This window comes from Sinocyclocheilus rhinocerous, unplaced genomic scaffold, assembly GCF_001515625.1.
Source record: "Sinocyclocheilus rhinocerous isolate Xijiao unplaced genomic scaffold, SAMN03320098_v1.1 scaffold259, whole genome shotgun sequence".
Taxonomy (NCBI): domain Eukaryota; kingdom Metazoa; phylum Chordata; class Actinopteri; order Cypriniformes; family Cyprinidae; genus Sinocyclocheilus; species Sinocyclocheilus rhinocerous.
In genome coordinates this window covers 642,730-655,783 of record NW_015635083.1, presented here as the reverse complement: position 1 = coordinate 655,783, position 13,054 = coordinate 642,730, and the positions used below count along the sequence as shown (strand labels likewise).

The 13,054-nt window shown below is 36.7% G+C and overlaps 1 protein-coding gene across 1 annotated transcript in view; it reads right to left on the bottom strand.

The window, feature by feature from the left end:
- The window catches only part of LOC107746695 (neurofibromin-like), a 68,320-nt gene that overhangs the window by 30,874 nt on the left and 24,392 nt on the right, over window positions 1–13,054 (bottom strand). The window contains exons 23-34 of the mRNA XM_016560989.1: window positions 10,282–10,365; window positions 10,056–10,172; window positions 9,794–9,975; window positions 9,510–9,721; window positions 8,837–8,998; window positions 8,613–8,716; window positions 7,756–7,891; window positions 3,103–3,261; window positions 2,831–2,928; window positions 2,219–2,365; window positions 1,929–2,075; window positions 1,688–1,798 (exon numbers count right to left, since the gene is read on the bottom strand). Coding sequence (XP_016416475.1) covers window positions 1,688–1,798; window positions 1,929–2,075; window positions 2,219–2,365; window positions 2,831–2,928; window positions 3,103–3,261; window positions 7,756–7,891; window positions 8,613–8,716; window positions 8,837–8,998; window positions 9,510–9,721; window positions 9,794–9,975; window positions 10,056–10,172; window positions 10,282–10,365 — 1,659 coding nt within the window. The remainder of the gene's footprint in view (window positions 1–1,687; window positions 1,799–1,928; window positions 2,076–2,218; window positions 2,366–2,830; window positions 2,929–3,102; window positions 3,262–7,755; window positions 7,892–8,612; window positions 8,717–8,836; window positions 8,999–9,509; window positions 9,722–9,793; window positions 9,976–10,055; window positions 10,173–10,281; window positions 10,366–13,054) is intronic.

The window sequence follows — 13,054 nt, the reverse complement described above, 5'->3', positions numbered from 1 at the left end:
GCAACACGGGCACACCAGGCAACACGAGCACACCAAGCAACACGGGCACACCAGGCAACACGAGCACACCAAGCAACACGGGCACACCAGGCAACACGGGCACACCAAGCAACACGGACACACCAGGCAACACGAGCACACCAAGCAACACGGGCACACCAAGCAACACGGGCACACCAGGTAACACGAGCACACCAAGCAACACGTGCACACCAGGCAACACGAGCACACCAAGCAACACGGGCACACCAGGCAACACGGGCACACCAGGCACCACAGATATGTCAAGCATCACCACCACATCAACCACCACCGGCAAATCGAGCACCAGCACAACCACCACCACCGGAAAATCAAGCACCACCACAAAAACCACTGCTTCTGTTGCAGCATCTCTTTTACCAATGGGACTGCCTGGACTTCTGTTCTACACTACTATGGTTCTCAAAATCTTTCAGCTGATCTGATTATCATATCTCACTTAGTTTGTAACTAAAACCTACAGGGACAGGGCCTTTCACAAGTTGCTAGCACTTTAATGTCAGACTGTCAGATTAATGATAATGTTCTGATAAATACCTGATTGCTTTACAAATCTAGAAAATATGAAAATATGAAGACTTCAAATGAAGAATAAAGATGAAAAACCTTTGTTGACTTTGCCAACATTGCTAAACCACATTACACATGCATGACAGTTAAGGATGAGTGTTTGCACATATTTATCAAAAAGTGTATGTATTTGTCATTTATGTTAAATATGACTTACTACTAGGCATGGGCCGGTATGAGATTTTGATGGTATGATAACCTTAAGCAAAAATATTATGGTTTCACGGTATCACGGTATTGTTGTTACAGCTCTAAAATGTGTTATTTTTAAATGACTGGGCAAAAAAAAAAAAAAAGTTCCGCTGAACACAATATATTTTGTTTTTGAGCAACACAGAATATTAGGAACAGTAGAATTTATTTTTTCTTTGATTTGTTTCCTAAAAAGAAGAAAAATAAAGACTGACATCTTTATTTAACCTAAATCTGTAATTACAGTTATTTAATTTTAGTTATACAATTCATATGTGCATCATGAACAGTGAGTGATCTGCCTGCTACAGTATTTTTCTCTGTGCGTCCATCTTCAACGTCTCTGGTCTGTGTTAACGGACGTTTACAGACTTCATATTTTCACATAAATTACATTTTGGAAAACGATTGCATTGTAACGCAGTTTGTGCAAGTCCAGAACAGAGACGAGTTGCTTGAAATAAGACAAAAAACGGCCGGTTGCCGATCTCGTGAGTTCCAGGGGCAGCTCCTTAAGTTCGGCCGTCCTACACACATGTGACTGACCGCTCGCTCGCACCAACGGAGGAGGAGGGTCGTGTTACTCTCTACACTGCACTCAACCTGAGGGATTCCTACACTTTCAGTCTTTGAGGAGACATGAAAAACAGCGTATACCGCAGGAACGGTATAACGTAAAATATTAGCGGTTTTGAAACCGTGACATTTTCCAAATCACGGTATACCTTGAAACCGGTAATTGGCCCATGCCTACCTACTACTGTACAAACTTGCACATCAATAAAACAATATTCTGCAGTTATTCTGTGCATTTATGCAAATATTTCCTAAAAACTGCCCTGAGTTATACTGATATATCATGATTCAAAACTAAAGCTCCTACCTGCGAGCAATGTAATAAAAGACAGGATTGCCATTCTTTGACGTGCCAGCTTGGTAAAAGATGTTGAGCGTCTTTAAAGCTTTAAACTCCTCCTTCTCATGGACTTGATGCCTTAAAAAAAAAAAAAAAAGCAGAATATAAATTAGGTCTGCTGATTTAATTAAAAAATATATATATATATTTTACTATTACTATTTCTTAGTTAAATCTGAAGAGAATATAAAAAAGCAAGAACAGTGACCTTGTCATAAATTCCTCAAACTTTGAGCTGGTGAGGTTGAGGCTGGACCAGTGTGTGTCAGCTACTGGCTTATGTTCAGGGGGGCCCAGGTAGGCCAGGAGGGTGGCCATCTTGTCAAATGGTCTGCGGCCCACTGCCTTGTGGTCCCTATGGTAAAAGTTTAATTAAAATATGTGTTAAAATCATGTCTATATATTCTGAAAACACTAGTAGAGACCATTGGTGTCAATAGTCAATTTAGTCTCACAATGCTTTTGAAACACTACCCTGACCTCCTTTGCTACATTTACCTGTTGCTGGACAAGTACTGGCCAATTCTTTCTTGGTTGTTCCATAACAGACGATGCAGGGCGAGCACATTGCAGTCACTGATGAAAGATAGACTGTGATTCACAGTGTCACTTGGTGGAGAATCAGATGCAATATCAAAGAAGAACCTGCCAAAATAAAAAATAAGGCATTTTGAAGCCCACGGAGGAGCTGATGGGTTTAAAACATTGTGTTTCAAGACCCAATAAAATCACAACTGTCTTGTGTCAACTGTCTTGGGTTGTAGTCCATATCTTCAAGTTTTAAGGACACAAATATACTTGCATACCCCTAAAACATGGGCGAAGTTACACATATACTCATTTAAAACTTCAGGGTTAAATAATACTGTAAATAAAATATTTAGCACAAATTTTATTCAATCAAGTGCTCTCTGAAAATTCACTTACAACACACGCCTCTAACTGGCAACTGAAAGTAGCATTATAATGTTTCAATAATGTGACAATTTGAAGCAAGTGTCAAGTATATCGTTCAAAAGGTCTTTTTCTTGCCTTCAGCTGATCCATCAAAAATCTCCACTTGAGAAACAAAAGATCTAATATGTGAGAATCAAACAAATACAAACATACCTTCTGGCTGCATCAAAGTTGCTTTTGACAAAATCATTAAAGGGCCGCATATGCTCTTCTTTTGTGAACAGTACATGATTAGCAATGCTCTGGAGTATCTGAAAAGAGAAGAAACATTGTAGAAATTCTAATTTTGCTATATATAATTTTGCAGTGGGGCCCAGTGTTGTGGTATAAATAAACATTTAATCTTGCCAGTTAGACAAAACACTTCACCACAGATGATGGAAATGGAAGTTATGTATAATATGTATGAACATGACATTACACACCTTAGACATGAGTTTGAGGCCACGCTCGATGCGAGGTGGAGGTTTCTTGTCTAGGATGCCTGCCTCATACGGTGATACAATAGCTGGGTTAATAAAGCGCAAGAACATGGCACTTCCTACTGCACCGATACTGTTCTGTGGAAACCGCTGGCTGACCACCTGCATAAACGGATGAGGGAATTGAGAGGAAAGACAGTTAAGTGCTAAAAGAATGCATTATAGATAAACCATCTAATTACTGCCAGTATATTATTGCCATCATGATGATTTTAATTTGAAAACAACAAAACACAGAATACTAATATAAATTTTTATAGGTTTACATCCAGGAATATTATGAAGAAAGAAAATATGTGAAAGTGTGACAGAAAAGGAAAATAATGTGTTTTTTTAACCTTAAACCGCATAAACACATTTCATTACACCAAATACACAAAATATTGTTCTTTTTATCAACATCATATGACCCCTTTAACTGATAAATGTGTTTTGTATGGAAGCCCGTTTCCGCCACTGAATAAAAAATAAAAAAAGGTTATTGCGACTTTTTATCTCACCATTCTGACTTTTTTTCACAGAATTGCGTGATATAAACTCACAATTGCGAGTTATAAAGTCAGAATTGCGAGATATAAAGTCAGAATTGTGAGTTTATATCTCGCAGTTCTCACTTTATTTCTCAAAATTGTGACTTAATGTCTTGCAATTGCGAGTTTACATCACGCAATTCTGACTTTATTTCTCAGAATAGGGAGTTTATATCTCACAATTATGACTTTTTAACTCTGAAATTGCGAGTTTGTATCACGCAATTTTAAACCGCATAAACACATTTCATTACACCAAATACACAAAATATTGTTCTTTTTATCAACATCGGAACATTTTATCAATGGCGGAAACGGGCTTCCATAGTTTTGTGTCAGGTAAAACAGGCTCAATTAGAAAGAAAACAGGGCTATGATACATTAAAACCTATGCAGTGTTTGCACAGAACAAACTAATGATGACGGCAGACTTGTATGATAGCAAAGATGCAAATTAATGCTGCCTAACGATTATCAACCATTAAAATACAACAAATATACATACCACACTTAAGCACAAAACAGTCTGTTATTAGCCACAATAAATGTTTGCAGAGCAATGTGTGGCAGTGCATACACACCCTAAAAATATTATTCATGGAAATTTGCGGTTACAATTTCCCCACACCTATAATAACTGATCATTTGTGTCCTAAATTCTTTGTAGGGGACTAAACGGTTTCCGTCTCAAGTGGCTAAGTCAATCTAATTGGACTGAGACTTAAAATAGACTTAAATGAGAAGTCTCAGCTTATGCAAACATTTTTTAAGCCTACCGCTGATGAGAGCCAAAGATCCACTTTTGCATAAACTTGCATTAAAATAAAAAAAATATTAATCTTGGTAATTAACTCATTCTTTGTGTATCATCTGTTTACATGCACCAATTTTACATGTAACAATTTCAAAATCTCATGTAAACACATTTACTTTTGTTTTTATATATTTTGATAGTTACCAGTGTTTTAATATGTAAACGCATATTAATCAATCAAAAAGATGATAAAAATGCACCATGCTTATAACATCATGATCATGTTGCAATGGTCCTAGCAAATGGCAAGAGAAATGAAATGAGAAAAGAAAAAAAAAGACAGAAAATTAAGAGTGGGAATAATCAGACATTTTACACCATTACATACATTATCAAGCATGCATATGCACCAATGGTTTCTGAAACTGAAAAAATGCACAACCATTGTTTTGAAGACGACCCATAGAGCACATGACAAGCCAGAGAAGTGCCAACATATCATCATATTTACAGCATGCAAATCACTTCATTAAAAGTTTTCCAAGAAAGACAAGACTCTTCAAGGAGCCAAAATACAGATTCATAACGTTTTCTAATTTAAACTTAGAAGTGTTTATACATTCTCAGAAGGTAGACCAAGTCAGTACCAGGCTCAATGTCTGCACATTTGAGGATACACTGTCTTCATGTTATAACAGACCTTAAACTCACGCAAAGAAACAGAAAAGCTGAACTGACCCAAACTGCCCGCTACCCCTGACTCAGTACACAAGATGAAATTCAAAGAAAAAGAAGGGTGATCCAAAGCAGTACAATTACTTTGTTTGTTTAGATATTCATTTCCCAAACTGTTGTGTTTAAAATGGAGGCGTCTTCATAAGAAAACTGTACATATTGCAAACATCAGTTTACACAGGTGTTTCTGAACATGTTCTGGCGAAAACCAAAATCCAAAAACATGAAAAAACTTTAAATGAACAAATTCATAATTTAAAAAAAAATCAATAAAACAAACCAAAAAACAGGTTGCACTTATGGTATGAGTAAACCCAAACTAATAATAAATGGTATCTAAAGGAAAAATAAAATGCTAAAACACTTACAGATTTTTTGTTTTCCTTTTTTTCTTTAACAGTGGCTTTATTCAGAAGGGAGTGGCAAGTAGCCTACAGGGCAGAGATGAGCACAGAGAGGTCACAGCAGCTACACAACTGCACTCAGCACAGCCACAGTGCATACAAACGCAATGAAGTATGAGACAACACAACCACTGCCTTTCTAAGAGCTGATCTACGAACAATTTCATTCATGTTCATTTCAGTGATTAAGAAACACCGGCTGAAGCTCTCCAAGCAGAAAGTAAAGCAAAAGCAGTAAAGATGCTACAGTGGAGGAGAGAGACATCTCTAGGCACAAGCAAACAAAGTGTGAATAATATGTTAAGAGTGTAAAGATAAGTTATCGCTAGCTGCAGGAAATTAAAGACCAGAATATGTGTGTCGCATGTATGAGAACACAAGTGGGCCATGCAGAAGAGAGCAGGACTTGTGTAGCAGGACTGATGGTTGCAGCTGATTTGATAGGATGAGTTACCAAATTTTTTTCAGTCTGTTTCCCCAGAAAGAAAAGACTTCGTCTTAAATGTATGTATCTACTAAATGGAAACTTTTAAGAGTCCACTAGCATAGCAATGACCTCAAAGCTAACTATGTGCCACAAAACTATAATTTCAATTTTTATGAGACTTAACAAGCCAAACATCACAAGCCGATCATCTTGATTACAAACAAGACAAGAAAGGCCATGAAAGGAAACGACAAGAAAGAAAACAAAACTACATGTAATTAAGAAAGAGGAAAAGAAAGATGTTTTTTAATTCGAATAATTATTTTTGATGCTTAAAAAACAAATGTATGCATCACCGTCCACAAGATGGTGCCCTTGACAGAGTGCAGTCACATCAGAGATGTGAGAAAAACAGTTTGTACCTTCAAATGAAAACTTTGTACTTTTGTTTCAGTAAAAAGACAACTCCATAAGCACCCCCTTCTATTTCTTTCTATGCAAGTAATAATGAAAAATAGCTAAACAAATGGTTTTTGTACGCATAAATGGAAGTGATTTCAACTGCGATTTCAACCCCATGTGTGCTATAAATATAGATTATTGCAGCTGGAAGAATTGTGATTCATACCTGCTTGTGACATATAACAATACAGCTTCAAGCACTATCAAAATGTTTCCTTACCAAACTGAATCTGTAATGTCTGTTGTTGCATGTAAAGCAGCAAATTATTTAGCAGATCTTCTTTGCCATTTGTAATAATTTTCCGATACATTCAACTTTAATGGGGATACCGGAAGTATGAAGGATTGTATCAGCCTGATATGAAATTCATCTTATCATCACTCCTTATTTAAATCCCTTAAAAAAATAATTTAATTCTAGTCAGTATTAAGAACAAGTTGTAGTATGATTTAACTGAAAATGTTTGCACTTTGAATGCCACAATCCCATTTTGCCATTCAAACACAAGAAATTCTATGACAACAGTAGCATTTTGAACATTATAATAGCAACATAAAAATAACACATAATAACCCTATTGGAAACCTGTTATGGGATGTAGATTACCGTTTAAACATGTGGGGTCAGTAAGAACTTTGTTTTTATTTAACAGGGATGCATAAAATTGATCAAAAGCAATAAAGACTTTCACACTGTTATAAAAGATTTCTATTTCAAATAAACGCTGTTCAATCCTGAAAAAAATGTTTGATGGTTTCTACAAAAATATTAAGCAGGACAACACAGATATTAAGAGCACCAAATCAACATGCTTAAATGATTTCTGAAGGATCATGTGACAGTGAAAACTGGAGTATTTCTGAAAATACAGCTTTGCCATCACAGGAACAAATTACATTTTTAAATATATTAAAATAGTTATATTAAACTGTAAAAAATATATTTCACAATATTATTGTTGTTACTGTATTTTTGGTCAACGAGGCTTCTTTCATCAAAACATCAAAAAAAAAAAATGATGCCAACCCCAGACTTTTGAACATATCTCAAGTGTGTATCTGAAGGAAATGGGGGCATTTAAACCGTCTGATATATTCGTACACAGACAGACAGAGGAGAGCAGTGGCGTGAGAGAGGATAAGAGCAGGTTCTCTTGTTAGAAGTGACTGGAAGACTGATCAGTGGATGTCCAAGAAAGACAGCCATAATGCAGTCATTCAGAGGATGCAGTAACAGTGGTTAAAAAAAACAAAAAACAGACTAGCATTAGGCAGTGAGCGTACCTGATACAGACAGTGGCACACACTGCGCAGCTGTGGAGGGAACTCGTTTGAAGAGTTGATAATGGCCAGGAAGAAGCGGTCTGTTATCTGCAGGAGGTTCTTCTGGTTCTCCTCCAGGTTCTCCGCTGGTTCGAGCCTAAAGAGGAGATGAGAAGTTAAACGTTTCAGCAGAAAGACAATGATAAAAAAAACATCTGTACTTTGAAGAGTGTTTAAATGTACATCATGAAGAACTCCTTTAAAGGTGACCTATTATATCAATATAAGTCTCAGGTGTCCCCAGAATGTGTCTGTGAAGTTTCAGCTCAAAATATCCCACAGATCATTTATTAAATAATTTTAAAAATGCCTAATTTGAGTGGAAGCAGAAACACGCTGTTTTCATGCACGTACCTCAGATATTCTGCCAAAAAACATCTGTTTGGTTTTGATTATGTCTATCGCACTGAAATCATGCGTTTTAAACCATATTAGTTTAAACTTCTGATATATGGCTTTTTTTGAGCGCACACATCCGAAGTACACACACAGAAAGCGGCTGCCACATGGCATGTGAGTACTAAACTCAGTTCTCTTTCATCTATTATTGCGCTTAAACTGTCAAATACAAACAAGTTTACAAAAACAGTCGCGTATGTCTGTGAAGTTAAATAGTTGGGAAAGAAATTGCATGTTTATATTAGATCTGTGTTGCAGCAGTGTAATATAAAGTAAATAAATCAATAAATCCACTGCTCTCTTGTCTCCTCTGAGGCTGGGACTCTAAATAGTGTTCTGTGCTGTGCTGAAGTAAAAGCTAGACCTGACTAAACAATTGTATCATTAACAATACGAGTTTTACAGCTAGGTAAACATGCCTGGTAGGGTCTACTTCAAAACTGATTTGCTGCCACTCCGGTGTGGTAATAATTCCTCTCAACAGTGGCTCCAGAAGCTTCTGCAGATATGCAGCACCATAGACCTGCATACACAGAAAAGCCCGATTTTAAGTGCACATACACTACTGTTCAAAAGTTTGGGGCTAGCTTCGCCATCACTGAATGAAATTAAATGTGCTATCACTGACACCATTTCACGTTACCTTAAAGCAAAAGGTCATAATCTTGCTGGCAAGGCTATTTCCTCTGAAGAGGGTCTGCATAGAGTCGGCCAGCTCCACCTCTTTTGAGAACATGTTCCATAGCAGCTGATACAGCAGATGGCGAGAGTCGAACAGTGTCACCAACACCCTGGCCAGTTCATCCTGAAAACCATCAGAACATTGAGCACAACAGCTCTCTAATGGCCAACAATACACACCCAATGCATTACTCGCTGTACAAAACAGAGTTAAATAGATAGCGCATTTAAAAGAATGCTGGGAACCAAACAACATTACTCATGGTTCAGTCATACAGTTTTGGAACAAAATGAGGTTGATTAAATGATGACAAAATCTTAATTTTGGGGTAAACTATAACTTTAAGGCCCGTTCATAATGACATATGAAGAAACTGTAACATGAAATAACTATTTTCTGCATCAAAAACAATTCACATGAAATTTTCATTATTGTGTTAGAAATATTTTAATATTTTTGTATTAATTGTTTAGCACCTAAATCTAGCTTCTGTGTAAGAAGAAAAAAAAGATTATGAATATGAAAGTTTGCTTTAAAACCTTTTCATACATGTTTTTTAAATAGATGTTGGCTCTATTTAATTCTTATTTTTTCGAAACTGTAAAGGTTAAACAAAGTTGTTAGTATCTCTCACCCATTGAGAGCAGGGGACCACATTGGCCAGTGCCATGGCTATGGGCAGCTCGCCCTGGTCTCCCATCATGGTGACCAGCTCAACAAGTCTCTCAAAGCGGTCTGCAAGCACAGTCTCTGCGAGCGTGTCAAACTCTGTCCCTTGCTGAAGGATCTTAGTGAGCACCTCCATGAACGTAGCTCGTGTTTGCAGGTCCTTATGGTACCCCAGACCTGTTCAAAAACATCAACAGTCAAAACAACTTAAGTACAATAAGAATCCATGATAATGTCAGCATTTCTCACCAATGGAGTGCATGAGGCCGCTGTCGACGTTAGCATTGAGCAGGTTAGACATGGCCAGCACAGTACAGTGTCGGAGAGATGCCAGTCGTCTAGACATCCCACGTTTCCGCCCTGCCACCTGCTGGCCATCTTCCTCGACCTCGCTGCAGTCATTCAACAGGTTCATGAACAGCGTAAAGTATCTAAAGGAGAGAGAGAAGAGATTATGGACTGAAAATGGACCTTAAAAGACAAAACAAAAGAGTTGGATGAATGCTCCTACTTCAGGAAGAGCTGAGACTTGGCCTCCATGAGCTCAACGCCATCACCCTCCTCAGGCTGCAGGGGAAGACCAGCCAACAGAGACACTACTGCCTCCATACTCGCCTGGTCCAGATCCCTGCATGACACGTTCACAAAAACACAGCATGAGAAAAGAATATAAAGTGAGAGTTTTCAGGTTTGAAGCCACACATATTATAAACGGCAGGAAGCTACAAAGACAATACCGGGTCAGACATTTGATGTCATCATCTGCTGCTTGATTAGAGGTTCCCATCACCCAGTCTGTGAGGTACTCCACCATTTTATTTCTAGGAAAAGCAGCAAAGTCAGTCATCTCACGACCTCATAACTCACAAACTCAATCATCATAACAAATTGACAATTTTGTTTGTTCAGCGTCAGTAAGATATTTTTTAAAGAAAAGTATACTTTTATTCAGCAAGGACCCCTTCAATTAATCAAAAATGACATTAAAGACATTTAAACAGTAGCAAAAAGGTTTCTATTTCACAAATGCTGTTCTTTTGAATATATATATATATATATATATACTGTATATATATATATATATATATAAGGCAGGGCTATTCAACTAGCTTCATTTGAGGGCCGGATTATCGAACTGAAAATTTGAAGGGGGTCAAGGGGATGGGGGCCATCCCGATCTCTTTCTGGAGGGCCTATAAAATTAGAAATTAAATTGAAATGCATATTCAGCAGTAAAATGAACTAATATTACCAATACTAAGATTCATAAAAGGTTAACAGAGTGCTGTCTGTCAATCAATTAACAAAATAATTAATTAATCACACATTTTTCTGTAATTAATCATGATTAATCGCATATTTATATTGTCATAATTTCACATTGAACCTCCAAATTAATGTAGAAACAACAAAGATGATATATTTTAAATACGTGTTAAATGGCATCTTTTTACTAAGTAGCCTATTATTAATGAAGTATTGATACCAATACTGCTACTGGTGTCTCTATTAAACTAAATTAAATTAAATTCCCTCACTTTTACCTATTAATTATAGCCATTCAACATTACAGTATAATTGAAAGTCATTATTTTTTACATTTAATAGGCTCTGAAATATATAACAATTTTAATTTAAGTGATTTTAAAACAACCTTCACATAAATTATCAATTGTATATGCATAAACTATATTGGTTAATTTTTATTCAAGCTACAAAAGTTCAGCAACAATAAGCAACTAGAGCAGTTTTTTTTTTTTTTTTTGTTCTTTGATTTACGTCAATGACAGACTTCAGCAAGTTTCACTTTAAAAGCAGCGCTGTCTCTTTAAGACTTTGTAACCCAGTTAAGACTACGTTTACGAGGTAACTCGCCAAAACCACGCATTTTGACATAATAGTGTGTATTTTTGGCAGTTTAAGCGCTACTGGCAGTCTGTCTGAAGCATCTCAGCGTATGTGTACAGCTGAACACGCAGCCTTTCAAACTATACGTTACTTCATTTGATCATTTTCGTCCAGTGTTTGCTCTATTTTTTTTGTCAGAAGTTATGACTGATAACACTGTCTTTATACTCGACTAAACTAGAGTTGTGGATATCTCATAACTCCCTCATAAACGCTTGTCAACGCTGCAGTCTATTGCTTTTGCGGTCTCCATAGATTGTTGTTGTTGTCTCTTTCTTTTCTTTTTCCGTATGGTCCAAGCCAGTGTTGCCACCTTGTGGACAACAATTCAAGGCATATATGCGACCTGCACGTACTTCTCCCTCGGGCCGGATGAAGATGATTGGCGGGCCGGATTTGCCCCCGGGCCGCCAGTTGAATAGCCCTGATTAGGGCTGGGCAAAAAATCGAATGCGATTTTCATGCGAATCTCGTCAGTAAAGCCGCTTCTGGTGATTAGTAGTAAATCTCCAGCACGTGCTTTCAGATGGAGCAGCATTTACTACACAGAGCCGTAGATCACTGACAAGCTACACAAGATCACGTTCAAAATCGCAGGTGATTCATTGCCGATTTTGAACGCGATTTTGTGTAGCTTGTCAGCAGTGTTGGAATAGTTACTCAAAGAATGTAATATATAACTCATTACTAGTTACTCATTTCAAAAGTAATATTGTTACTTTACTTATTACTTTCAGGCAACAGTAATTAGTTACACTACTAGTTACATTACTTTTTCTTCATGCCCCACAGAAGTTGTAACTGTGTATCTTCCACATAAAATTCTAGTGATTGATAGTGACATTCAAGTAGAAGTGTTGTATTAATCTCATTAATTGTCATAGTGACATTCAAGTAGAAGTGTTGTATTAATCTCATTAATTGTCATGTGTAGCTTGAAGCTAATTGTCATTTCTCCGTTACCCATATACGATTATATTTCATTAAGTTTGTAAGAAACTTTAATTTTCAAAAAAGATTTTTAATTATAGTAATATAAAGTGCCACATGCTGATCAGAGGGATGTAATGTCAGAGTAAAGTAAAGCCATAACTTACACAACAGTGCTCAGATCATCTTTTTTCCTGACAAAATCAATATGATGCAATATTTCTATCTGCTGAATGTAAGCTTTTCCATATTCCAAGCTTGCCTTCTAAATAAATCTAGGAATTTTTTGATTGTTGATTTTAAATCAACGGGTTTGAGGCATCAAAAGTAACTAAGTAACTAAGCTGTTTTATGGATGGTAACTGTAATATTATTACTGAAATCTTATTAGTAATTAGTTACACTACTAGTTACTGCAAAAAGTAATATTATTACAGTAACTAAGTTACTAGTTACTGCCCAACACTGCTTGTCAGTGAACTACGGCTCTGTGTAGAAAATGCTGCTCCATCTGAAAGCACGTGCTAGAGATTTACTACTAATCACCAAAAGCGGCTTTACTGACGAGATGCGCATGAAAATCTCATTCGATTTTTTGCACATCCCTAGCCCTGATATAAGGATTATATATATTTATTTATTTATAATATATATATATATATATATATATAT